At 51.2% G+C, this 23,750-nt stretch overlaps 7 protein-coding genes across 7 annotated transcripts in view; 3 read left to right on the top strand and 4 right to left on the bottom strand.

Moving 5' to 3' along the window:
• Positions 1–1,227: 1,227 nt before the first annotated feature.
• Positions 1,228–4,724, top strand: M431DRAFT_178103 (glycosyltransferase family 39 protein). Its single transcript, XM_024913098.1, has 5 exons — positions 1,228–1,646; positions 1,727–2,016; positions 2,124–2,407; positions 2,487–3,953; positions 4,080–4,724. The coding sequence occupies exons 1-5, from the start codon at positions 1,393–1,395 to the stop codon at positions 4,584–4,586; spliced, it is 2,802 nt and encodes a 933-aa protein (XP_024780032.1). The 5' UTR covers positions 1,228–1,392; the 3' UTR covers positions 4,587–4,724.
• An 814-nt stretch (positions 4,725–5,538) lies between these two features.
• Positions 5,539–7,900, top strand: M431DRAFT_71460 (hypothetical protein; the record flags this gene model as incomplete). Its single annotated transcript, XM_024921901.1, has 2 exons — positions 5,539–7,238; positions 7,324–7,900. 2 exons carry the CDS (start codon positions 5,539–5,541, stop codon positions 7,898–7,900), a joined length of 2,277 nt encoding a protein of 758 aa, XP_024780031.1.
• A 224-nt stretch (positions 7,901–8,124) lies between these two features.
• M431DRAFT_73717 (hypothetical protein) lies at positions 8,125–9,107 on the bottom strand (the record flags this gene model as incomplete). The annotated part of the gene is made up of 4 exons (XM_024922150.1): positions 8,125–8,707; positions 8,779–8,841; positions 8,958–8,971; positions 9,051–9,107. 4 exons carry the CDS (start codon positions 9,105–9,107, stop codon positions 8,125–8,127), a joined length of 717 nt encoding a protein of 238 aa, XP_024780030.1.
• Positions 9,108–10,142: 1,035 nt separating this feature from the next.
• Positions 10,143–11,072, top strand: M431DRAFT_430 (hypothetical protein; the record flags this gene model as incomplete). The annotated part of the gene is made up of 1 exon (XM_024915083.1): positions 10,143–11,072. The coding sequence occupies one exon, from the start codon at positions 10,143–10,145 to the stop codon at positions 11,070–11,072; it is 930 nt and encodes a 309-aa protein (XP_024780029.1).
• Positions 11,073–11,898: 826 nt separating this feature from the next.
• On the bottom strand, positions 11,899–14,205 carry M431DRAFT_72557 (hypothetical protein; the record flags this gene model as incomplete). The annotated part of the gene is made up of 2 exons (XM_024922042.1): positions 11,899–12,152; positions 12,348–14,205. The coding sequence occupies 2 exons, from the start codon at positions 14,203–14,205 to the stop codon at positions 11,899–11,901; spliced, it is 2,112 nt and encodes a 703-aa protein (XP_024780028.1).
• A 4,445-nt stretch (positions 14,206–18,650) lies between these two features.
• On the bottom strand, positions 18,651–20,415 carry M431DRAFT_12318 (hypothetical protein; the record flags this gene model as incomplete). The annotated part of the gene is made up of 2 exons (XM_024912178.1): positions 18,801–20,415; positions 18,651–18,742 (listed from the first exon to the last, which is right to left on the bottom strand). The coding sequence occupies exons 1-2, from the start codon at positions 20,020–20,022 to the stop codon at positions 18,651–18,653; spliced, it is 1,314 nt and encodes a 437-aa protein (XP_024780027.1). The 5' UTR covers positions 20,023–20,415.
• A 1,139-nt stretch (positions 20,416–21,554) lies between these two features.
• The window catches only part of M431DRAFT_514810 (hypothetical protein), a 9,337-nt gene continuing 7,141 nt past the window's right edge, over positions 21,555–23,750 (bottom strand). The window contains exon 4 of the mRNA XM_024920255.1: positions 21,555–23,744. Coding sequence (XP_024780026.1) covers positions 21,831–23,744 — 1,914 coding nt within the window. The 3' untranslated portion in view covers positions 21,555–21,830. The remainder of the gene's footprint in view (positions 23,745–23,750) is intronic.

Raw genomic sequence — 23,750 nt, 5'->3', positions numbered from 1 at the left:
CGGAAGCCGGAGCGGTGTTAATCCGCCCGTTGTCGATGTCGCGCCACGTCCATGGTCGCATGTACTCCGTGTGGGGTGCAGAGTACATGTACCCTGGACCCTTCCATGGCTGCGAGAAGCTCAGAAGATTACCTCCCTGTACCTTATACTTGCCGTTATATGAGATCATGCTATAAAGGGATCTGACGTCCAATTTAACAACGCCTAGACGGTTAAGCGTGTAGTTTTCATCATTACAGCTATTTTTTTTCTTTACGAGAAGCAACATTGGAGGACAAATCTTGCAGCCTGGTAATGTATCTGCTTTGTATTCAATTCCATTTGCAGCCACCTTGCCCAAAGTTTCAGGTACCGATACAACTAGTCGCTTTTGGGGGAGCACATGTCAATTGGCCTAGAACAGAGCGCTCTTACAGGGAGCCTCGACCTCGCTACGAACCGAATTTGAGCTCCTAGTTCATCTTAGTGCGGCTGAATCCGTGTTCATCGAGGGCTTCGTGACGAACGGAAATGATGCGGGCCGCTCAATGAGACTGAGTTGCTGCACGCACTGGCCGTACTACTATTTTGTTTTTGGTAGCTACAATATTCGCTTAATCTGTATGGAGTAGAAAAGGCGCTATAGGATTCCAAGGGCCTAATATTTTGGATTTTTATACATAAATCGGAAAAGATTGAATCCAAGCTTCTTTTGGAGTAGCATTGCCCATTGCTAATTGGATCATCCTTTTAGTGCTAGTAGCCAATAGTACATCCCTAAGGCAAGGGGCCCTCTCCAACACGAGGCTACAACGGGGTCTTTTCTGCAAGTCGAGGCAATCGCCCGAGTAACCTGTTGGCTACTCACACTTTGTATGGCGCCACAGCCGCAGCAGCTGGTACCTGTACCTCCCCTCGGTACCTGCTATGGCTGTGCACAGCACAGTGGCGCCAAGGCTGAAAGTCCTCCCTGTTAAGGCCACTGTAGCTACAATGCTGGAAGCGGACGCGAAGCTGAGAAAACGGTTGCGCAGCTCCTCCTCCCACCCCTGACTGGCTTGGTTTGCCCATCACGACAACCATTTTCGGCTTCTTTCTCCCCTTCTCCCTTTATTTTTCTCTTCCTCTCCGCTTGCGCGCTGCGACTTTTGACCCGCGGCTGTCGTTTTCATTCTTGCCCGGCTGAATTGGGCTTGTCTCTTGTCCATTGTTCCTTTTGTTCGGCTTCTTCCATGAGGCATCTTTATTAATTTCCACGTCTCGTCTCCTTCGTTCGATACACTCATTTACCGGTCCGATCTGGACATTTTCCACCCCCCGAGAGCTCGGTCCTCTATTCTCTAGTCGCACGATTCGACCGCATTACTCCGTCTTCTACACTTTTTATCATCAATCCCCGCCAAACTCTTCGCCATGGCGAAAGCGACGGCGCGGGGCCGCAGCCCTCAACCTCCCCTCGTCGCAGAGAAGCAGCCCTTGGTTGCACCAGTCGCAACCAGCAAGCCCAAGAAGAACACATCGTACAAGTCTGACGGTGTTGTCGACAACGATGTCTTCCTGCTCCCTGGGCCTGACTATGTGGCAGCCCTCGGAGTGACTGTCCTGGCCACCATTGTACGCCTCTTCAAGATCTACCTGCCCACTAGTGTTGTATTTGATGAAGTCCAGTGAGTCTCGCTTCTTCCAATGCTGTTCTGTATCCAAGCTGCATCTGTACCATTGTACTAACTCCTCCTGTTCTTTTCAGCTTCGGTGGTTTCGCTTCCAAATACATCAAGGGCAAGTTCTTCATGGACGTACACCCTCCCTTGGCCAAGATGCTCATTGCCCTCACCGGATGGCTTGCGGGCTTCGACGGCAACTTCGATTTCAAGGATATTGGCAAAGATTATCTGGAGCCTGGCGTTCCCTATGTCGCCATGCGTCTGTTCCCTGCGATTTGCGGCATCTTCCTCGCTCCCTTCATGTTTTTGACGTTGAAGGCGGTTGGCTGCCGAACGACGACCGCCGTGCTCGGTGCTGGCTTCATCATTTTTGGTAAATACACACCACCCTTGTTCTAAATGCTCTTTTGCTGCTTTACTGCGGGACGAGATCATATTGCGATGATGAGTCAAACCCAGATCTAACCAAGCTTTCTGCAGAAAACGGTCTTCTTACTCAGGCCCGTCTGATTCTTCTGGATTCCCCCCTGGTTGCTGCTACAGCTTTCACTGCCATGTCCTTCACCTGCTTCACCAATCAACACGAGCAGGGACCGGAGAAGGCGTTTCAATTGAGCTGGTGGTTCTGGCTTGCCATGACTGGTCTTGGTCTCGGCATTACCTCTAGCATCAAATGGGTTGGCCTTTTCACCATTGCCTGGGTGGGATCCTTGACTCTTTTGCAGCTGTGGGTTCTCCTCGGCGACAGCAAGAACGTCTCTGTTGTATGTAAAATAATTCTATTCCATTCCCTCTTTCCCTGATTGCCATTGAGCACTGGCTAACCTAACTCCTTAAATGTAGCGTCTCTGGTTCAAGCACTTCATGGCCAGAGTTTTCTGCCTCATCATCATCCCGGTTACCTTCTATCTCGCCATGTTCGCCATCCACTTCCTTTGCCTGACCAACCCTGGTGAGGGTGATGGATTCATGAGCTCCGAGTTCCAGGCTACTTTGAACAGCAAGGGTATGAAGGATGTTGCTGCCGACGTCGTCATGGGAAGCCGAGTTACCATCCGCCATGTCAATACTCAAGGTGGCTACCTCCACTCTCACCCCCTCATGTACCCTACCGGTAGCTTGCAGCAGCAGATTACTCTGTATCCCCACAAGGACGACAACAACATTTGGATCCTGGAGAACCAGACTCAGCCCCTGGGCATTGATGGCCAACCGCTCAACGGAACTCTGGCATGGGACGCCCTGCCAGAGGTGCACCACATTGTTGATGGCTCTGTCCTCCGTCTCTACCACCAGCCTACCTTCCGACGCCTTCACTCGCACGACGTGCGACCTCCGGTCACCGAAGCCGACTGGCAAAACGAGGTCTCTGCCTACGGCTACGAGGGCTTTGAAGGCGATGCCAACGATCTATTCCGCGTTGAGATTGTCAAGAAGCAGTCCAAGGGAGCCTTGGCCAAGGAACGCCTCCGAACCATCGAGACCAAGTTCCGATTGGTCCACGTCATGACTGGCTGTGCTTTGTTCTCTCACAAGGTCAAGCTCCCTGAGTGGGCTTCCGAGCAGCAAGAGGTTACTTGCGCCCGCGGAGGCAGCGTGCCCAACAGCGTCTGGTATGTCGAGCACAACGAGCACCCTCTTCTCGGCGATGACGTCGAAAAGGTCAACTACGCCAACCCTGGCTTCTTTGGTAAATTCTGGGAGCTCCACAAGGTCATGTGGAGGACGAACGCTGGCCTGACTGATTCTCATGCCTGGGACTCTCGACCCCCCTCATGGCCTATCCTTCGTCGTGGTATCAACTTCTGGGGCAAGCACCACATGCAAGTCTATCTCCTTGGCAACCCTCTCATCTGGTGGTCTAGCACGGCCGTCGTTGCAATTTGGGTCATCTTCAAGGGTGTTGCCATTCTCCGATGGCAGCGTGGATGCAATGACTACGCTAGCAGCACATTCAAGCGTTTCGATTATGAGATTGGTACCTCCGTCCTGGGCTGGGCCCTGCACTACTTCCCCTTCTTCCTGATGGAGCGCCAGCTTTTCTTGCACCACTATTTCCCGGCACTCTACTTCGCCATCATCGCGCTCTGCCAGATGTTCGACTTTGTGACGGCAAGAATCCCCGCCGCCCTCGGTTACCGTGGCACTCTCATCAACCGCGTCGCCACTGTGTCGTTCCTTGTCCTCAGCGCAGTAGTATTCACCCTGTTCGCCCCATTGGCCTACGGCACGCCTTGGACCAAGGCAGAGTGCATGCGCGTCAAGCTCTTTGACAAATGGGACTTTGACTGCAACACCTTCCTTGATGATGTAAGTCTTTCCCAAACAATCCCCAAACATAGACTCCCCACGCGTGGGTGATGGGATGAATCAAGTCATTGAAAAAAGGTCGATTCTGAATAACTATGACTAACGTATCTCGATGTTTAGTACCAGGGCTATACCTTGACATCACTTCCCCCTTCAAGCGCTGCTCCTTCAGTGCCTGTTGCCGATGTTAACCAGGACCAGAAGCCTCTGGCGCCGCCCGTTATTTCCGAAGCAGCCGTTCCCCCGGAGCCCAAGATCCTCTCCAAAGAGGAGAAGATTGAGTACCGGGATCAGGACGGAAATCTGTTGAACGACGAGCAAGTCAAGGCTCTCGAAGGCAAGGTTGAGTTCCAGACCAAGTACGAGACCAAGACTCGCGTCGTCGACGAGCAGGGACGTGAGGTCCCCATGCCCGAAGGCGGCTGGCCCGATAACATGGTCGGTGGTGTTGCTCCACCTCACCCTGACGTTGAGGGTGTTGACAAGGAGACCGCCAAGGCTGAGAGCGCTGAGGTTCCCAAGGAGGCCCCCAAGGAGGCCGTCCCAAGTTCCGATGGCGAAAAGGAAGCCGAGAACCTCAAGGCTAAGCCCGCTAGCGAAGGACAAGAAGCCACTATTCAGGAGGAGCTGTAAAGGAGGGGATAGCTGCTGAGTTTTGAAATTTTCACGAGCGAAACAAAAAAAAAAAAATCACGTCACCTTCAGAGACGGTGTCTCAATATTCTTTTAATATGCGTCGCACTACTACTTATGCCCTCGTGGCCAACTATTCAGGGGCGGTGTCAGTTTACAGGCAACCCCCACAACTCAACCATTTGGAATGAATCGAGGGCTTAGGGACGATGGGGCGCTACGGGGAGGTTTTTGTTTGGGCGGCGAAAGGAAAAGATCTTGCTCAACTGGGTCTAGATGAAAACGAAAACGTGTTTGAAAAAAGTTAATGGAAGAGGGGAAGAAAAGAGGGGCAGCGAGAGAGAAGAAGAGAAAGAGAGAAAGAGAAGTTGCAGTCACTATACGATTGTCATCTATCATGTAGCGTCTGATGTACACCAATTCTTCTGCAGAATAGTCTCCTTGTTAACAATACGTAACGTCTTTGTCATGACAAGCAACATTAATGTTTGGTGTTACTGTCTGTGTATGGGATGTACGAGATAATTGAACAAAATGTACTCTTTTCCCCCTCTCTCTTTTCACTTCTTTGCTATGAGGTATATAATGCAATAAATACCTGTATATAAGGCGACACACATACATATACTGTATACACTTCTCTTTGGTGCTACTATTCAACTCTCTGACATTGGCGATGTTTGATTTTTCTGTGTAAGTGGATGCCTATCTGCCGGCGGCACAAAGTATAGCCGCTCGCCTGCACCTGACAACTCTAGCTTTGCCCCGGTCATCCCCATCCCAACTCAGCGGATTAGACATTGGCAGCGACTTGGAAGTTCTCAATCGTACCTAATCAATCGGCAGAAACATCGCATCATCATCTGCCGAATCGAGCGAATGATTGGTCGGTTTGGTGACTGATATCTTTTCAATCCATTGGCATCCATCCGTAAGACAACGTTCCACCAACATGTGTCAGCCATCGGATGCAGACTCGCAGCAGATCCCGCCCATTGAGATCGGCTCATTTATTGCCCTACGGCCTGATAAGAGCGAGTTCATCGGCAGTGCCAGCGGTGTCTTCTTTGCGAATACCGTCTTTCGGGCCTTTGCAACTGCAACGACAACCTCTGGCGGGACTGGCTCGAAGCGTCCCCAGGGAGATGTAGATGGCCTGGGGGCTCAAGCGACGCCGGACCCCGGCTCCGCCCATGAGTATGTCATGGCAGAGGAGAAGGCCCAGGAGGAAGCCGCTGGAGACGATACTCTGGGAGTGGGTGCCGTGGGTGCTGATGATGCCAGCAAGAGCCCGGGCCTGCGATCATATGGCATCGCGGCACCTGGACTGGGGATCCCTCCTCCTCCAGCCGTTGCGAAGCGGCTCCTGGTGGAATACTTCAGAAGATGGCATCCCTTCCTCCCCTTCCTCCATGGCCCTACGTTCTTTGAAAAGGTGAATCGCTTCTACGAGCTGGAAGGGGGTTCGCCTGGGGAGCCGATGAGCCAGCGGAACAAAGTGTACCAGGCCATCATCTTCCAATGCGTCTTTAACATTGCAGACTCAAACCACAACCAGAAGCAAGAGCGGGAGCTGCCCGAAGAATCACGCATCAAGTCTGCCGTTGCCCTAACGAGCCTGCTGGGCATACTCTCCAGCGGCCATGACATTCCCTCCCTACAAGCTCTCCTGGCCGTGGAGCTGTATCTGATGACGCAGATGTCTCTGAGGGCCGCCTCGACTGTTCACGGAGCGATGACGCGCATCTTATACCACTGCGGGCTACACAGATGCCCCTTCCGATACGTTCAGCTGCCGCGCGATATATGCGACATGAGGAAGAGAATCTTTTGGTCTGCGTATGTAATTGACCGCCACCTGAGTCAGGTCCTGGGACATCCCCTGGCGCTCAACGACGAAGAGATTGACGTCTGTCTCCCCGGAGCACCAGAGGTTCACAACCCTGCAAAGCCATTTTCGCCAGAGATCCAAAGCGCAACCGCAGCCAAGCCATTTCAGCATAATTCTCAGGCACGCGCCTCGGTAGCGGAGGATGACGTCCAGAACTATGCACCAGTAGACCACCCGACTTTTGGGTCCGTTTCCTCTACTGGAGACCTTACCGACGGCAGCACCATCGGAACCCACGAAGACAGTCTCAACACAGACCAACTTGTATATCGACCACAGAGCCTGGGCGAATCTATCCTTGGCTTCCTGGTGACGTATTCACGGCTGCTTGGGCAGGCTCTCGACCTCTTCCACAAGTCCATCCACAGCCGGTCCATCACTTGGGACAAGGTGCTTGAGATGACGTCGAGGATTCATGCCTGGTGGAATACGCTTCCACCATCGTTCCAGGGAGAGGGACTTACGTCGATCTTTGTAGAGCCACAATCCCATCATGGACCTCCCTTTGCGATATTATACCATCAGCTCATCCTCATCATGAACAGGCCTTTCCTTTCTCTCCCGACGAATCGAACGGATTTTCAATTTAGTTTGCAGACCGCGGTGAATGCCAGTCGAGCCATTGTCAAGAAGCTTAAACTACGCCAAGGGGATTCACCTTTGGTGGCCTGGCCGGGGATGTTGTCGGCTGCGTGGATGGCAGGGCTTGTCATTTCCTACGCCGGATTGCTAAAGCTCTACCCAATGGAGAAGACTATCTTGTATGTTACGACTGTTTTTCCCCCCGAGCTCTTGGTCACTTCGTCCGTCGCCACTGGGTTAAGCTAACCATTTTCTTCACCGCAGGGATCTCAACTGTGCCATAAAGCTCCTTGGCATGATGAGTCGAAATTGGACCAGCGCCCACCACTGCCGTGTGACGTTAAAGATGCTGCTGGACAGATTAACATCGAAGCCGTTCATGGAAAAAATCAACCCAGCGCTATCGGCAGACCCGTCGTTCGCCGTACTGACGGACTGGAGCCAGCCTGTCTTTTCAACATACCAGAACCTTCTCGAGGGAAGCCGCAACAAGCGGCGACGAGTTGACCAGAACAACACTAAAAACAACAATAACAACAACAACGTCAACAACATCAACAATAACTTTATGGGTTCCATGAACGGCTATCCTGCGAACCACTTTGTTGGACCTGACACGGAATTCATGGGCGGCGACAACCTCTGGGACTACCCGAGCTTCCAGCCTGTTTTGGAGTACACGGGACCAGATTTCGGATTCGACGCAGATCAATTCTCCCAGCAAGGGGAGTGGGAGCGATTCTTGAGCGAGAACATGAACCCGGAATCGTCAGGGCTATTGTTCAACAATGCCGGATGGGACACATATTTTCAGAACATGGGAGACAGATTGAATGTGTAAGTGAAAACGTAATTTCTTTTGATTTTATGCTGTATAATTTGTAATGTTTGGGCGTCACGATGTGGGATTTGGGCTGGATGTTGCCATGAATTTTCAACATGATTGATTCTGACCGCATGCACAATCGTTTACGTGGGAATAATCGTAACATAAAAAGTGCATTTCACAAACGAGCACATGAATATATATAGTGGTATATGAACTGGAAACGAGAAAAATAAAAACTACCATACAAATTGTCGTCTAAAGTCTTGGGACAAATCAAACACTTCGTCTGATGCCACTCCTCTTGCAAAAGCCGTGCCAGAAGCCATGGCAGGCTCTACAGCCGTGGGAAGAGCCGTAGCAGTTGGAGTTGTTTCCATCGGCCGTGGTGGAAACGCCTCGGTACTAGCTCTCGAGCTCACCTCGGGCAGATTTCTTGACAGCGGCTCTGGCGGGACGGGATATGTCTCGAAAGACCTCGGATCGGTGTCTTCACGGGCCGTTCCGTTCGTCTCCAAGTCGTCTGATACCGTTGGGCGCCCGAGGACTTCGCCTGCCCAGCGCTTTACCTCGTCTGCTGTATTTAAAGGGAAGTTGTCCCAGTGGGCGATTGTGCCCGTTTTCTTGGCCTCTATTCGGCCAGCCGCGTCAGTCGTTGTCGCGGCGGCAGTTGTACTTAAAACGTCTGTCCTCTTGCTGGGCTCGTGCTTGAAAGCGTCTTGTAGGACCGTGTCATCTGACACTTGGAGGAGCTGCAGGAGCACTGCCTCGGTAACTGCAAGACGATGCTCGAGCGCTTCGATGTAACCCTTGGCAGGACCACTGAGATGTGCCGTCAGATCAAAGGAGTCCGCTGATGAGATATTGATTACTGAGCTGGCGCTGCATCTTACCGCTTGTATAGCTTGGGCCACACGCATTCCCGCTTCATATCACGGCATCGCGAACAAGTCGGTCTATAGAAGGAGGTTAATCGTGATCCTCATTCTCATTACACAGGTGAATGAATGAAAGAAATAAGATATGAGATCTTGATGACCCATTGAACTGTGTTTAAGATGTATATGCTCACCTTTTTTCATCGCACTGCAGCGAAGAGTTGATTATACATCAGTACATCCATCTCAAATCTCTCACCGCCAGTTTCCACAGTCTTTTTGCTCACCTTTTGCTTTCGAGATCTACAACCATCGCAGGCTGCGCGGCCACGGACCGGAGCCATGTGAGAGAGTCTGCCGCAAGTGGGGCCGGATATGACGATGGGTGGGCGCGGCCTCGTAGGTGCTTCAACTCATGATCCCGCACCGGAAACGTCTGGGTCTAGGCCCTGCTGAGCCTTGTCTGCAGGGAAGCAGATGGGGGAATGTTGCGTTTAGGTGAAGAATGGTGAGTTGGATCGAGTGCTAGGAGTGTGGGTTTAGTAGACAATTGATTGGCAACAGGGCGGAGGAAAGAGAACCCTTCTGGGGGCGGCTAAAAGATGGGCCGATGGCTCACAGTTTCGGTTTCGGAACATTGAAGTTGCATCACCGTGACATTTGGCTTTGAGCAGTCAGTGTTAAACGGAAGGAGCACCCAGCGACTAAAATCACGGATTATGAAGAAGAAAGAAATCAAAGTTTGAATTAGAATCTCTCTCTCTCCTCTTTCATCCTCGGAGACAGAATTCCGTTTTCTCGCCATGTTTGAATTTTGCACTACCGGTGAGCTGCCCGTAACGGGCTTTCGAAGCTCGGAACAAGATCCGAACTTTACTACATGCTGCATGTACCTTGGTAAAGTGCATGCGTCTTCCTCTTCCGTACAGCGGATTTCACACATAATACTGACATACGTTGTGCTAGACTAACAGGCCCCCTCTTCACTCGTTATCTTCGCCTGCGTCGCCTCCATGACAAGTGCACAAGAGCGAATGACGCACGTATTTCGATACGCTATTCTGGGCCGCTAGCAGTTCCCGTACGCATTACCCCAGAGCTCGGCATCGTTGGTGGAGTGGTTCAGCGGAGCGCTGCATGTGGCATTGGTACTTGTATTATTCATGCAGCAGCCCCTCCAAGCAGTAAAATGCCCGAGGCATCTCGATGCCTTGATCAGAATCCTCTCCTGATGTTGACTTTGATCATACTTTTTCAACGTCTCACGGCATAGTTAGCCTCGGTATATATAGGTATATTGCAGGCCATCATTTGCTCCTTAGACCTTTTCTCATTTTCAAATTCATTTCAACTTCATCACTGCTTCGTCCACCACCACAATGGCTGCCACTTCCACTCTATTCCCCTCCACCTTTACTCCTTTTACCGTGCAGACACAATCCTCCCCCGATGTCTCCATCTCTGGTATTCGGTCGTCTGATTCATCTTCTTCCCTGCCTCCCCTTCTTCTGCTGCACGGGTACCCAGAGACGCATCATATGTGGCACGCTGTCGCAAGTCAGCTTACGTCTCACTTCTCCCTTGTTATAATGGACATTCGCGGCTATGGCGCCTCTTCCAAGCCCGCCAACAACACTGCTCTCTACGCAAAGAGCCACATGGCCAACGACTGCATCGCCGTCATGGATGCCCTTGGCTATGCCAACCAGCCCTTTTACGTCTGCGGCCATGATCGTGGTGCCCGTATCACTCACAAGCTCCTCGTCGATCATCCCACGCGCATCCTCAAGGCCATCCTCCTGGACATATGCCCTACCTTAGCAATGTACAACTGCACAAACCCCCTTTTCCCAAAGGCCTACTTTCACTGGTACTTCCTGATCCAGCAGTCCCCTCTTCCCGAAACCCTCATCAACGGGGCTCCTCGCCAGGTCGTTGAGGGGTTCATGTCTGGCATGGGGTCCCAGAGTCTTTCCATTTTCCACGAGGATGCCCTGGCGGAGTACATCAAGTGTATGGAAGATGAGGACTACGTTCACGCCACTTGCCAGGACTACCGGGCCGCCGCTACGCATGACCTTGACGAACAAAAGGATGATCTCGCCAAGGGGAAGTTGATTCAATCACCAATTAGGGTCTTGCTGGGCAAGAATGGCATTGTCAACCGTCTCTTTGACGGAAAGGAGGAGTGGACGAAAGTTACAGCCGAAGGTGTGCCTGTCGAAGTGGAAGCTGTCGACTCTGGCCATTTCATCCCAGAGGAGATACCGGATGTTATTGTTTCCAACATTCTCGATTTCTTTCAGTAAACATTAGATCAAAGGAGATATGTTGTCGTACAGCTAGTCACGTTGCCAGGGTAAAAGTTAAATAATATCAAGATACCATGTTTTGTTCTAATACATCTATCTCATTAGGTATATGGATTCCCGTAAAGAAGCCGCTTTCGACGGCTCTTCCCTTCTCCGTCTCCAGGAAATAAAACTCTTCTTGGCCCTTGTTCTAGTAATGGCAAAATGAAATTGGCAAGGTGCACAAACGTGCATTCCCTAAATGCTTTCCGCATTGCGCCCGCTCCAAATGATGACAGTTAAAAGCAATAGCAGTCAAAAAGGCGAGAAAATCAAAAGAGTGTAAGAAAAAAACAACAGCAAAAACAGAAGAGGGCCAATCCAAGGGAGACGGAAGAATTCGTAAAAGAAAAAACTGTGAAATGAAAAAAGGAGAAGAACGAAGGAGCTAAAATGATGCCCTTTAGCCCAATTTCGCCTGTTCTTCCCAAAGGCCCTGTATCCATCGTGTCCAACCTGAAAATGAAAAAAAACGCCATCATACTTGACCTGTGTTTTTCTTTTGTTTCCTTGTCAGCATTCAAATCGTTTGCCTCCAGCCATTGCCAAATATGCTTGCCATTCTAACGTCCCTTTCCCCTGCCTCCTCCCAATCCCATCCAAATCTTCGGGCTTCTCTGTGGGTGAAAGGCCATGACGTCACCTCGCCGTTGATTAATATACATATACATTATAGCCAAAAGAGGCGACGAAAGCATTACAAAAAATAGTATAAAATAAGGGGGAATCTTTCAGAAAGCCATTTGTGATTCTTTGGTTTTCGTTCTTTTTTGTTATTTTTTTTTTAGTTCTCGATGACGGTAGTCGTAGACAGGCGCTTGGTGGCCTCAGATCCCGAGGTGCTAATAGCACTCAGAGTCAGGGACTGAACTGAGTAGCGGAGAGGCTTCGTGCCATCAGTCTGGTCCGGGGGTGTGTGAGGTTCATCCGTAGAAACGCGGCGCTCCAAGTCGAACTCGCTGGTGTCATCGTCCTCAATTTCTGAGGGAGGAGCTGTGTCGAAGCTGGTGTCAGCAACAGAGGCGTCTTCCTCCTTGTCTGTAGATGCATCAACGTCGGTTGACGTCTCAACGTCGGTTGGGATATCAACATCGGTCTGGACATCAGCCTCAGTCGGCACATCAGCTTCGGGTGGGATCTCCACATCGGCGGGAACGTGAACGTCGGCGGGAACATCAACGTTGGTTGTCACATCAACGGGGGCGTTGATAGTCCGCTCCTGACTTGGCTGACGGCTATGGGACGCCTCCACGTGTGTCTCCCCATGGGAAACGGGAACAACACCACCTCCCAAGCGAGCCCAGAACATTTGCTCCCTCAGACGCACGCTCTCCTCCCAGGCCGCCTTTTCGTTCTCTTCATCGTCGGCCCTCCAGTATCCGTCCTTGACCATACGAAGGAATCCCAGGAACTGGCAGGTGGATCGAACGCGGACGGTGCAGTAACCGCAAAGAGGATATCGCTGCGCAGAATCAGCTTCGCTTGTCCGGAAGCGGTAGTTGCGCAGATACTCTGCGTCTTTGCGGCTCTCGCCACACAAAGAGCAAGGATAAAACTGCGGCTTGGGCACGGGAAGGAAGCTTGGAGTCGTCGGCGGCGCTGGGATTGGCTCAACCACAAGCGAGCCATCGGCCATGGCAGCCAAGACAGTGCGGCGAGCTAGCCACGACAATCCTGGAGCGGCATCAAGACGCAGTGTAGGCTCAACATCTTCGGTCAGAGCGCGCTTGAAAAAGCGAGTCTCCTTGAGTTGAGGAATCGTCGAAGGGGTCGATGTGGCGCTGGTGATGGATGCGGATGCGTTGGCGTTTGCGTTTGGAGATTGCGGTGTGCTGCTGCTACTGCTTGGAGCGAGGTTTGAGAAGGCGCTCAACGACGAGGTAGAGGCATTAGAGAGATGAGCACTGGAGGTTGAACCGCCGAGCCCGATGAATCCACCGATAGAGCCAGCGGATCCACGGTTTCCAGGACGCTGGTGAGAAAGACGAGCGAGAGCGACAAAATCCTCATATCCAGCAATATCGGTGCGTAAGACAGGTTGGATAAGATGGGTAAGGCTGGTCGGAGGGGCCGGAGTATGGTGTGTTTCGGCGTGGTGTCCTGGAGTAGATGCCACTGGCTTCTCCTGGAGAGACTTATCTTCTTCCTTGGCTTCGACACCGGGAGTTGACGGGGTCGTGTTGTTGTTGCTCTGGTCGTCGCGCTCCATCACCATGGTCTCGAGGACGTGCTTCAGCTCGGAAAGCTGCTCCTGCTGAGACTTGAGAAGGCTCTCGGAATCTGCAAGCTGAGCCTTGAGCTGATCATTCTTCTTCTGCAAGACGTCATGCTGGAACTGGGCGTCTTCCTTGGCAGCAATGACCATCTTGTTTGCCTCCTCAAAGAGAGCCGTTGTGAGATTCTCCAGCTCCTGCTCAATCTTACGCTTCTCTCTCTCTGTTTCTATCCGGCCTGTTGTCTCCTCGGACAGCTTCTTTTCTATTGCCTTCTTCTCCGTCAACCAGGCTTTTCGCTCGCTTTCCAACGTTGTCCTGCGGATCCAGACATCGCCGGCCATCATCTCGCGCTGAGAGGCAATCTGAGCCTCCAGCTCGCGGATGCGTCCGTGGGAATTCTCGAGCTCGTGACGAGTCGCTGATAGTGTATCATCAAGTGCAGTTTGGTGGTTGATGGCGTTGATGAGTTTTGTGCTGAGAGTAGCAACTTCGTCACTGAGCCCGGGATGCTGAGAGTTGGTAGAAGCACCATCGCTATCGTTTTTGTTTAGGTCCGGGTGTGCAGTCGAAGGCCTGAGTCCGTTGCTAGACGAGGAGACAGTTCGCGTTCGCGGATCGGGTAGTGTGCTCATCTCGTGGGAGGGGAAGTATGAGGCAGCTCTTGACGCGAATGAAATGATGGGTAGATTCGAAACCGACGGCGATTTGGGCGGCGGTCGAGGCCTGTATGTTGACGATGAATCGTCACTAGTTCCTGGCACAGTTGATATTGACCGGAGGTGGCTGAGTGATCTGGCTGACGATGAGGGAAAGTGCTGAGACCAGCCGGCAACGTGGATAAAGCTGGAGATTAAGTTGTTAGTAGGATGTTCCATTGCTTCTTTGCATCTCGCGAAGCTGAGACATTCGTAAAAAAAAAAAATTGATCCACGGGGTAAGAAAGAAAAATGATGAAGATGCGACAAGAGGTTGGAATGCGGAAGAGTGAAACAGAAGATCAAAAATCAATAATAGGAAAATCGAAAATGGAAAAAAAATCAAAAAGGGCAATATTAGACTCGGAATAAACCGATGCGGGCAAGAATCATAGGGCAGGGGCGGCGGAAGAGGGAAAGAGGGACGATGCATGCATGTATGACGTACGAATCCATAGTTGATGCTTCCTCGAAGCCGAAGGCTAGATGAGCCGAGCGTTTCCTTCCTTTTGGGCTATCTCCCTCACTCGGTATTTTCGGCAGGCGATGCCGTCACTGTTGTCGCCGTCCGCGTCTTCCGTATTCGTGTTCGCTGTGTCGCTGTCGGCGGAAGAAGAAGTAGATGGAGGGAAAAAAGTCGATTTGGAATGTCCTCTTCTAGGATGGAGGAGGAAAAGTCGAGAGGAAAATGGAGAAAAAGAAGTTTGAAGACCGGTAGAGGAGCTAACAAGCTAGAGTCCAGCACTGGCTTGTCGCTGGCCGCAATCGGAATAATAAAAAGTTGTAGGTTGCAAAAAGTATAATATAGTGTACGGTACAGTCGGGTATAGTGCGTAAGGATGTACTATGCAGGTATCGAAAAGAAAAAGAATCCAAAAGGAAAGGCAGAGAAGACGAAAAAGCTGAGAAATGGCACCAAGCGTTATGTGGCGTCGCACGCGCGCAGACGGTCGTGCGGAGGCCGGTAGGAATGGGGAAAGAAAGTGAGCGAGAGGCTGATCTGATAGAGAAGACCTAACAGAGAGTGACGGAGAGCGACTGAGTCTGCGACTGAGACTGAGACTGGCAAGAACCAGAAACAAAAAAAATCAAGGAACAGAGAGAGCTAAGTCGGCGTCGACGGAAGCCGGATTACGGAGTCGAGTAATAAAGGAGGTCGGTCGGAAAAAGGAAAAAGGAAGCGCGGCACGGTAGAGACAAGATTTGGCAGCGCACAAGCCAAGGATGTGCAATAAAAAACGGGCGTGGGAAGGGTGCCGAAAAAGGGTCTAGGGCGCGTACTGTATACGAGTACGGCGCCGTCTCGTTGCTGCGGCTGGGCTTGCTCTCTCTTCGGGTTGGTGATGCTCGTGTCGGGCTTCTTCTTTTCTCGCAAAGAGGTTTGATATTGGCACTCGACAAGCAGAGCAGAGAGAAGAAACGGAACTGCAAGCAGGCGTATCGTGAGGGGTGCTTGCGGGTTCAAGAGGGAGCGGGCGAATAGCCTCCCTCTGCGAGTCGTTTTGCCTTGTTCCCCCAATGGCGCCTTTTCCTTTGCGCGGGAGGCGAAAAAAGGGCCGCCAGGACTCGTTCCCTTGGTCGAGCCGCACTGGACTACCCAGTCTGCCAGTACTTAGCAGGTACTAGTCGAGTGCTAGCTCCTGTGATGGTGCCAGTCTCCAGGTGGGCAGGATACCAGAGAGCGGCAGCGCCACGCTCAAGCCTTGTTTCCGTCCAATGGAGTGGGCTTTTGACAAGGCCCGGTGGCGGAGTGTCACTCGGCAGAATTCGAGCCCCCGGTTCGATGTCGCTGCTGGTCTTGGTGATGCCGTGCCCGAAAGTGAGGAGAAGGACGACGGGAGGAGCACGAGAGCGGCAGCTGGGATGTGGATGATGTGAGATGGAGATGGAGATGGGGAAGAGGCTTGATAATATAATAACGTTCTAGTAGGAGCCGCCAAGTATCAGTATTAGTACGGCTAGAGGACCCTTTGCCATGGTGACTACGACACGAAATGCAATGATAGGTTGACGTGCACATACATACGTCAATCGAAAGCGGCCCAGCCGATCTGGAGTTTGCCAGGTTTAGGCTTCTCCTCTCCTCGGTCGACTTGGTCTGCTGGTCCGGTTGGCTCTTTTATCGCCAAGGGCAGCTCTGGCCTAGCTGGTGGGGAATCTGATGCAGCAACGCAGCTCCACGAGGCACATGGATTGCTTGGTACATCCAAGATAGCCGGGGCAAGGCGGAACAAGAGGCGAGTCAAGGGATCGCGCGTTTGGCAGCAGGGCCCCCAGCTTTTTGTTCCTCGTGGTTTGGACTTGACAGCTGTGTTCTTTGGGGAATATATTATCAAGTATCGCTGTTCCGTGGCTGTCAGTGCTATAAGTAGCATTGAAGGAGGAGTGACAAGAAGAAGGCAATGCAGTGACAGTGACAAGGCCAGGCCAAAGGACAGGATGAAGCTGTCGAGAATCAAAAAGTACTGGCTGTAAGTAGAAGCCGGGGAGGGGAATACGGTGCAGTATTGATGTGATGTGCTTTCGCTTAGAACTGCAGATGCGAAAGTGCAACAAGGTACCTGCAAAGTAAAGGTGCTCGGTACAATAGGTACAATACAAAAGCACCTGTTGCTTGCGACGCTCCCCGATAACCCTAACCCGCATTAGGCAGTACTTCTCCAAAAAGACCGGATGCCTTGCTGGATTCGGTAGTCGAGGCGAGAGTGTGCATACAGTATCTTATCTCTGGTCCGTTCTCGTGCATCTCAATTCTTTCTTTCTTCTTCTTCTTACCTATTCTCCTCAGTAATTATGAGTGTAGTACTTAGGTAGGCACTCGCATATTGGATACTGCATGTACTTTTCGCTGTCGAGACATTCAGTCACAAGCTGAACAAGCTGAACACATATGACGAATGGCTGACGCTAGGGCCCGCTCCCGTATTCACGCACTAGTGCCTCGTACCGGGTACTTTAGCAGCAAGGGACGCTACAGCTAGAGCTCCGTATTGGCGCATGTACTTTGTACCCGGCCGCTTGCGCAAGTTCTTGGCACCGGTCTCGATCATTTTGCTCTTCTTTTTTCTTTTTTTCCTTTTTTTTTTTTTAATATCACCTGCACACTCTTATCCTTCCCCCCTTGCAGAAACACCTTAACGGGCGGCTAAAAAGGTCAAAGCTCAAGCTTGCAAATGCCGTGCGGTAATGTCGTCTGGTACCTGTATCAGCTCAGTTAGGAACTGGAACGGGGGCAATTGGATGCCTCCAGAGTTGCATGTACGAGTTATGTACTTGCTGGGAACCTGCAGCCATTAAAAGGAGCATGCAGCTGCTGGATACATCACATGTACATACATGTACATATCGTACATGCGTCCGGCTCCATAATGGCACGTCGAGCTGCTGCTCCTTACAGCGCGTACAGCGCACCCAAGCCCTGGAAAAGCGCGTCAGGTGTTCCCAGCTACAGGGGCCCCCAGGCAGACCCGCCTTCTAGTCCGCCCCCGGCATCTTTCTGTGGTCTCTGTCTCTGCCCCAGAAGCGTTGGATCAAATATCAGATACTACTGTACTGGTGTCAGCCGTGTTGAAGCTTCAACTACTACTACCAATTACCGGGCACAGTACAAGTATCCGTTGGATGTGTTATTTGATGTCTTGTATACTAGACCTGCTGCCTACCGCACGCCTACTAGTACCTACTACTAGGTAGCTCTTACTGACTTTGCGTTCTTGTATGAATCACCAACTCCTTGCTTCGAACAACACATCAGACACGCATCAAATCACCCCAACAGAAAGAAGCAAAAGGGCCAATTGATCCAGGATTCCCCATTGCTCGGTCACTCAATCAGTATCGCAGCATCAGTCAACAGATGGCCCCCTCTCCCCGCGTTACTACCCAACTGCCACAGAAACAGCTATTGTCCCCGAACCAACGCATCTCCCATCAATAAAGGTCCTTTTCACATTGTCCACTAACAGCAGGTGTCATTGCTCCTACAAGTACTCCGTACCTACATCTAATAGATACGAGTACAAGCTTCAGCTGCGGCTGTGCGACTATTTGCTCGCTTCCAACAAGTGCTTGCACGGAGCTTTATTAGATCCATCAAATCTGTCCCTTTCGCAACGCCATTGATGAAGCCACTACCTGAAACCGACGAGGATCATCAGGCACATTGAGCGGCCCCGTCTCGTATCACGTCAGTAGCAGGTACGAGGCCCTCGTAACTCCAAAGCATGCCATCATTTGGCTGCATAAGACAGGAAACGGCTTACCTTCACTTGCACGATCCCGAGCTAGCCGCACTGGGCTGACCCGCCTCGAACTCGGCTTTGATGCCCCAGCAGCATCAAATATCAAAAAGACCAATACCTAATACTACAGGTATCAACAGCTCGAAGCTTATATTACCGAGTGCAGTACGAGCATTCAATGTCTAGCGTTACATGCTATGTACATGGACCTACTACTACCAGTATACTATCTGTACATGTGCTCATTCTTACCGACTTCACGTCTCAAAGGCGAAGCGAGTGTCCCCAAGGCTTTGAACGTGTTGCGTTCTAAACAGATGCTGCATCATTCAATCTACGCTATTGCATGTAGCTATGTATGTAGCACTCATCGACCACGGAGCGCTAAAGGGAGCCCATGAGTTGGTGCAAGTATCTCGCATCCTTCAGTCTGCCAACTGCGGGCAAGTCGTCGCCTTGGATGAAAGGGTAGTCCGCTAAGATGATGTAAAAAAAGCCCCTCTTCATCTGGCAGCCTGCTAAGTAATGGTTTACTCTCTTCTGGTGTGTGCTCTCGATTTATCAAGTCCATGCAGCAAAAGTGGCCTAAGTGCCGGCGAAGGGATGTAGTATCTGCTAATGAGGATGCGATGCTCCCTTGGATCGACATGCTCAGCGCCGCCCGCGATCTATTTTCAGGGTCTAATACCATGACGCCACGCAAAATAAGATCTGGTTGATCGATGGACCTAACCCTGAACCACCGAGTTGCCATGAATAGTTGCTGTTTCTCATCGAGGGCGTCAAGACGATTGGTGATAATCTCCAAGGTCGGCGGAATAGCCACGGATAGGGCCGTCGCAACAGCTTCAAATATGCTCTTAGCTCTGTTTTCATAGGCGTCGTTTTCACTGGCGAGCTCAAGATTGTGACGAGCCTCTTCAAGATCATCACGGCGGACTTTCCGAGCATCAAAATACATCTTTTCGTTAAAGGTCACCTTGTGCTTTGACGCTTCGCTTTTAACTACGGCAAAGTGCTCTGGAGCGATACATCGGAACAAGCCTCGCGAAGTCTGGCCGTTTCCAAAGAAAGCGTCATGGTAAGTCTTCCGGGCATGCTCTCCATGAATACCGCCACAGCTGCCGAGGTTCACCAGGCCAATCTTCGGGTTGGCCCCAGGCTCCAGCTCTTGTTTGTGGAGAATCGGGATGGTCTTGAATTCCACCCGACTAAAGCCACTGAGGACAATGAATTTTGTGAGGTTTCGAAGTGCGGGTTCAAGGCGTGAACCGAGCGACTCATAACGTTGCTTATGTACCAAATAGTTGTTGGCCAGTGGCAATCGTTCCTCGGCAATGACTATACCCTCTTTGCCATTGACTTGCAGTTCGAAGAGAGTCTGCCGAGGGAAAACAAGCGAGTCAAACTTAGGCTGTTTATGTATACTGGCGAAACTTTGCATGGCACGATGCCAGCGAGATCTCAGTTCTAATCCGTCGCCGTCCGAGAACTTGAAGACAACATCTGGAGCACAATGCAATGAAAAAATGCCTTTCTTGAGAATGTCGACCCCGTCAACTGGATCCCCATTGACTAGCTTCTCTCTAGAGCTGGCAATGGTTTCACAAAGAGTGGTTTTGGTGTCCGAGCTGAGTTCCACGCCGCCAAACATTTGGCTAATAGATGTTAGATGCGCAGGTAGACTTTCCAAGTCAATTCGAACGCGCTTATATCCTCCTGTTTCATCATCCTTTCCTCTCTTCCTCTTGTCCATATTGAAGCGATCTTTTGGCCAAATGAGAGCTGTTATAAAAACTGAAGTTACTATCAGCAAAAAAGCACATTAATATTGGTTCTGAAGCCTTACAGTCGGTTCTGGGACCCAGAGTTGAAGTGCGTGAAAAGCTCTGAGGGAGGGTTTGGTCAGCCTCATTTGGAGGTAGGGAATATGCTCTTTTATACATCATACTACAGCAGCATCAAATTGAGCACAGCTTGGAAGGAAGGAAAAGAGAGAAACGGGAAGAAGTCACATGGACGACATAGTTGGCGGTTGTTCTTTGTCCAGCCTTTGCATAGTATCACCAGCTCCTTACTTACTTTGAACAACTCATCAGCTGCGCATCCCATCTTCCACAAGACAAAGAACGATAGAAGGGAGAAGGACAAAAAAAAAAATAGAAAAAAGAATAGAACAAAGAATAGAACAAAGAACAGGGCAAAGAAGAAGAAGGGCCAATAGGTCCTGTATCCTCCATCACTCCGCTACTGAATCAACCCATCCCACTCAATCAGCATCACAGCATCAGTCAACAAAGGGTCACTTTCCCGCCTCACCCAGCCAATTGCCACAGGCAACGGCTATTGTCTCCAAACTAACACATTCCCATCTTCATCAAAGCTCAGCTGCAGTTGTGCCACGATTTGCTGGCGCTTAGCAAGTGCTTCTTCCACAGCAGCCATCGACGAACCTACTACCCAAAGCCGGCGAGGATCATCAGGCACATTACGCGCCTACGAGAACCCTGGTAGCTCTAATGCACAGGCACACAGCACAAACCATGAAACATGTCGTCATTTATCTGCATAGGAACGGCTTACGGAGTACTCTCCATACTTGCAACGATCCCAAGCTAGCCGCATACACGGAGGGCACTAGCACGAGTAAGCTGTTCCTCCAAGGGTAGAAACGAGTGGCCAGAAACGATACTCCCCGTATCAGTAGGGGCTTCGTACTTCGTATGGCACCTCGTAATTGACCCATCACACTCTACATACGAGATACCTGCTCGTAATGATCCAAGCGCCGAGAGAACACAGAGCAATACTACTCTAGACAACGGCAAACAGAAAGATGACACAGAGAGAGAGAGTCGAATGAAACACAACAGGTCAACAATCGGAGCTCCCACGCCCATCGACTAGCTCCAACTCTCCCGCCCAAATCGAATTGCCAGATTCAGGCACGCACTTCAGATTCCATACACACGACTCGCTTTCCCCGCAGATTGGAAATACCGCTACTGTTTACCTGGTAGGTACATCCGTCTTTCGATACCAGCACTATGTTGCATTAATTTCCCACTTCATACAAGGCGCTGTGCTAGCCTCAACCACCCCAATTTCGTCATCATTTTCATTCTCGCCGAGGGTGCCGCCTCGTTACCTAAGCGTTTATTACTGATCATGATGACGAACATCACCATTAACACCCAGTATGGCTTTGCTTGCTCACTGAACGAAAAAGTAGAGAGGCAAGTTGAAGGAAAATTGAAGAAACAGAAGATTAAAAAATTAGTCAAATATGTCAAATATTATTAACGTGTTCTGCTATACACGTCTTCTCTTATGTGTTTTATCTACACGATCGTAAATCAACAGTCTCTGCTGTGGCACCAATATTCCTCGAGCAATTGCTCTCATCAATATGTCCGAACAAATGAAAGTGAATGGGGTATCTGAAACGACGCGCGTGCTCCGCTGAGAATTACAGAGCTGGATCAAGACGAACAAACGAAAAGTGGGAAACACTCTTCCACATCGTATCTTATATACCCGTATAAACAAATGCAATCTTCTTCATCAATCTTCCTTCCAGTCTGCAAATTCCGGTTCGCCAAAAGGATTCCACTCTTGTCCAGGATAGCTCGTTGCGCTCATCTTGGGTTCGTAATCCTCTGGCTCGTAAAAGATCTTTTCTTCCTGCGATGCTAGCCTTATGGCTCGCTTCCGTGCTTCTTCCGTGTCTTCTAGCTCTGCCATCGCACCAGCGTTTGCTGGTACGACGACGGCCTTGGCCGCTGCCATTGCAGAGCTTTCCGCCTGCTCATTTGATGCTGATTGAGATGCGGCAGGTGGGTTACTAGCATCTCCTGCCACTGCTGGTACAACCTTGGGTGTAGCAGAATAAAGGTCGTCTTCCACTAGTTGCTGGGCTTTCTCTACATCTATGCCAAGGTTCGACGCCCGGCTTGAATCAGTTGTTCCATCTGGCTTTGGGCTAGGATCCAAGTCAGGCTTCTGATCAGCCCCAACCGAGACAGCGGGACTCCGCGAAGCGGAGCGAGGACGATCCACGACAGATAGATTTCCCTTTTCAGACGGCTGAGGGCTACCGGGATGTGACATTCCCAGGTTGCTGCCCATGTCACTGGCAGGCCGTGGTGGCTCAGCCCTACTATTCTGGCTACCTTGGGAACTATGTCTGTTGTGCCGGCTCGATTGAGTATTGAATGACTCAGGGCTCTGGGGTTTGAGATAATCGGATCGTGAGTCAGATGGAGCTCTCATATGACCCGGCCCCCCGTTCTGGGGACCTTGAATCATCCGAGGGCTTCCTTGGAATTGAGTTGGTTGAGGCTGCAGAGACATGGGCGGGGGATGACCACCCTGCCATTGTCGTTGCATCTGTGGATGAGGGTGAGGGTGTTGCTGTAGCTGCTGCTGCTGGGGTGGCAGGGGGCCGAATTGGCGTCGAACATTCGGTTGGTATGGCGATGGTACCATCATGCCCTCGCCGTGGACCGCCGAATACCCTCTGGGAATAGGGACGCTTTCATAACGCGGCTCTGATGACCGTGTCTGGTCTCGAGGGGGGGCATTCTGTTGTGGGGGCCCAGGAGGCATAGTCTTTGCCCTCGGCATATTGGGCGGCTGCATAGATGGCTGCAAGTGTTGAGCGTTGGCAGGCATGCCATTAGGCCGGGGGCCCTGCAGCTGTCCGGGTTGCGGCTGATATCCCTGGGGATGAGGCTGTGGGATCGGGTTGGGAAGCTGCCTGGAGTTGGGAGATGGTTGGACGTTGGCCTGGTTTTGGTTGAGTTCTGGCTGTTTCGATGTACGTCTCAGAGCGCCTAGTAACTTGTTGCCCTTAATCTTGTCTCCAACAGCAATCTTGTTCTGGCCCTGGTTCATGTTTTGTTGCTGCTGCTGTTGCTGCTGCTGCTGCTGCTGCGGCTGTGGCTGCGACCTTTGCGAAATCTGCTCGCTCATTCGGTTTTTGAGTCCTTTCCATCGCGATCCCTGGCTATCTTTCTGCTGTGCTGCAGCATCTGTAGACGCGCGTCCGAATGGTCCAGGGAGCCCGGTGAATAGGCTTTGAGATCCGGATTGGACTTGATACACCGGGGTTGACGCCTCTGAAGCAATGGATGCATTAGAGGCGCTCACTGATGGTGCATATTGAGGCCGCAGCTGTTGCACCGGTTGTTGCTGCATGGGCCGCTGCTGCTGCATAGGGTTTAGCTGCTGGACAGGGTGCTGCAGCTGTCCGGGACGCTGTTGTTGTTGTTGTTGTTGTTGTTGTTGTTGTTGTTGTTGTTGTTGTTGTTGTTGTTGTTGTACAGGATACTGCTGTACGAATTGCTGCTGTACGTGTTGTTGTTGCTGTACGAATTGCTGCTGTCCGGGTTGCTGCTGTACTGGTTGCTGCTGTACTGGTTGCTGCTGTACTGGTTGCTGCTGTACTGGTTGCTGCTGTACTGGTTGCTGCTGTACTGGTTG

Source organism: Trichoderma harzianum (genome assembly GCF_003025095.1).
Source record: "Trichoderma harzianum CBS 226.95 unplaced genomic scaffold M431scaffold_1, whole genome shotgun sequence".
Taxonomy (NCBI): domain Eukaryota; kingdom Fungi; phylum Ascomycota; class Sordariomycetes; order Hypocreales; family Hypocreaceae; genus Trichoderma; species Trichoderma harzianum.
The sequence above is the reverse complement of the archived record's forward strand: the minus strand, read 5'-3'. Positions and strand labels throughout refer to the sequence as shown.

What these genes read in the sequence shown, in the direction of transcription:
- M431DRAFT_178103 (XM_024913098.1), top strand. Translation starts at nt 1,393, where the DNA reads ATGGCGAAAGCGACGGCGCGGGGCCGCAGCCCTCAACCTCCCCTCGTC. An exon ending in TGCTGGCTTCATCATTTTTG is followed by an intron (nt 2,017 to 2,123) that starts GTAAATACACAC and finishes AGCTTTCTGCAG; the next exon opens with AAAACGGTCTTCTTACTCAG. An exon ending in ACAGCAAGAACGTCTCTGTT is followed by an intron (nt 2,408 to 2,486) that starts GTATGTAAAATA and finishes CCTTAAATGTAG; the next exon opens with CGTCTCTGGTTCAAGCACTT.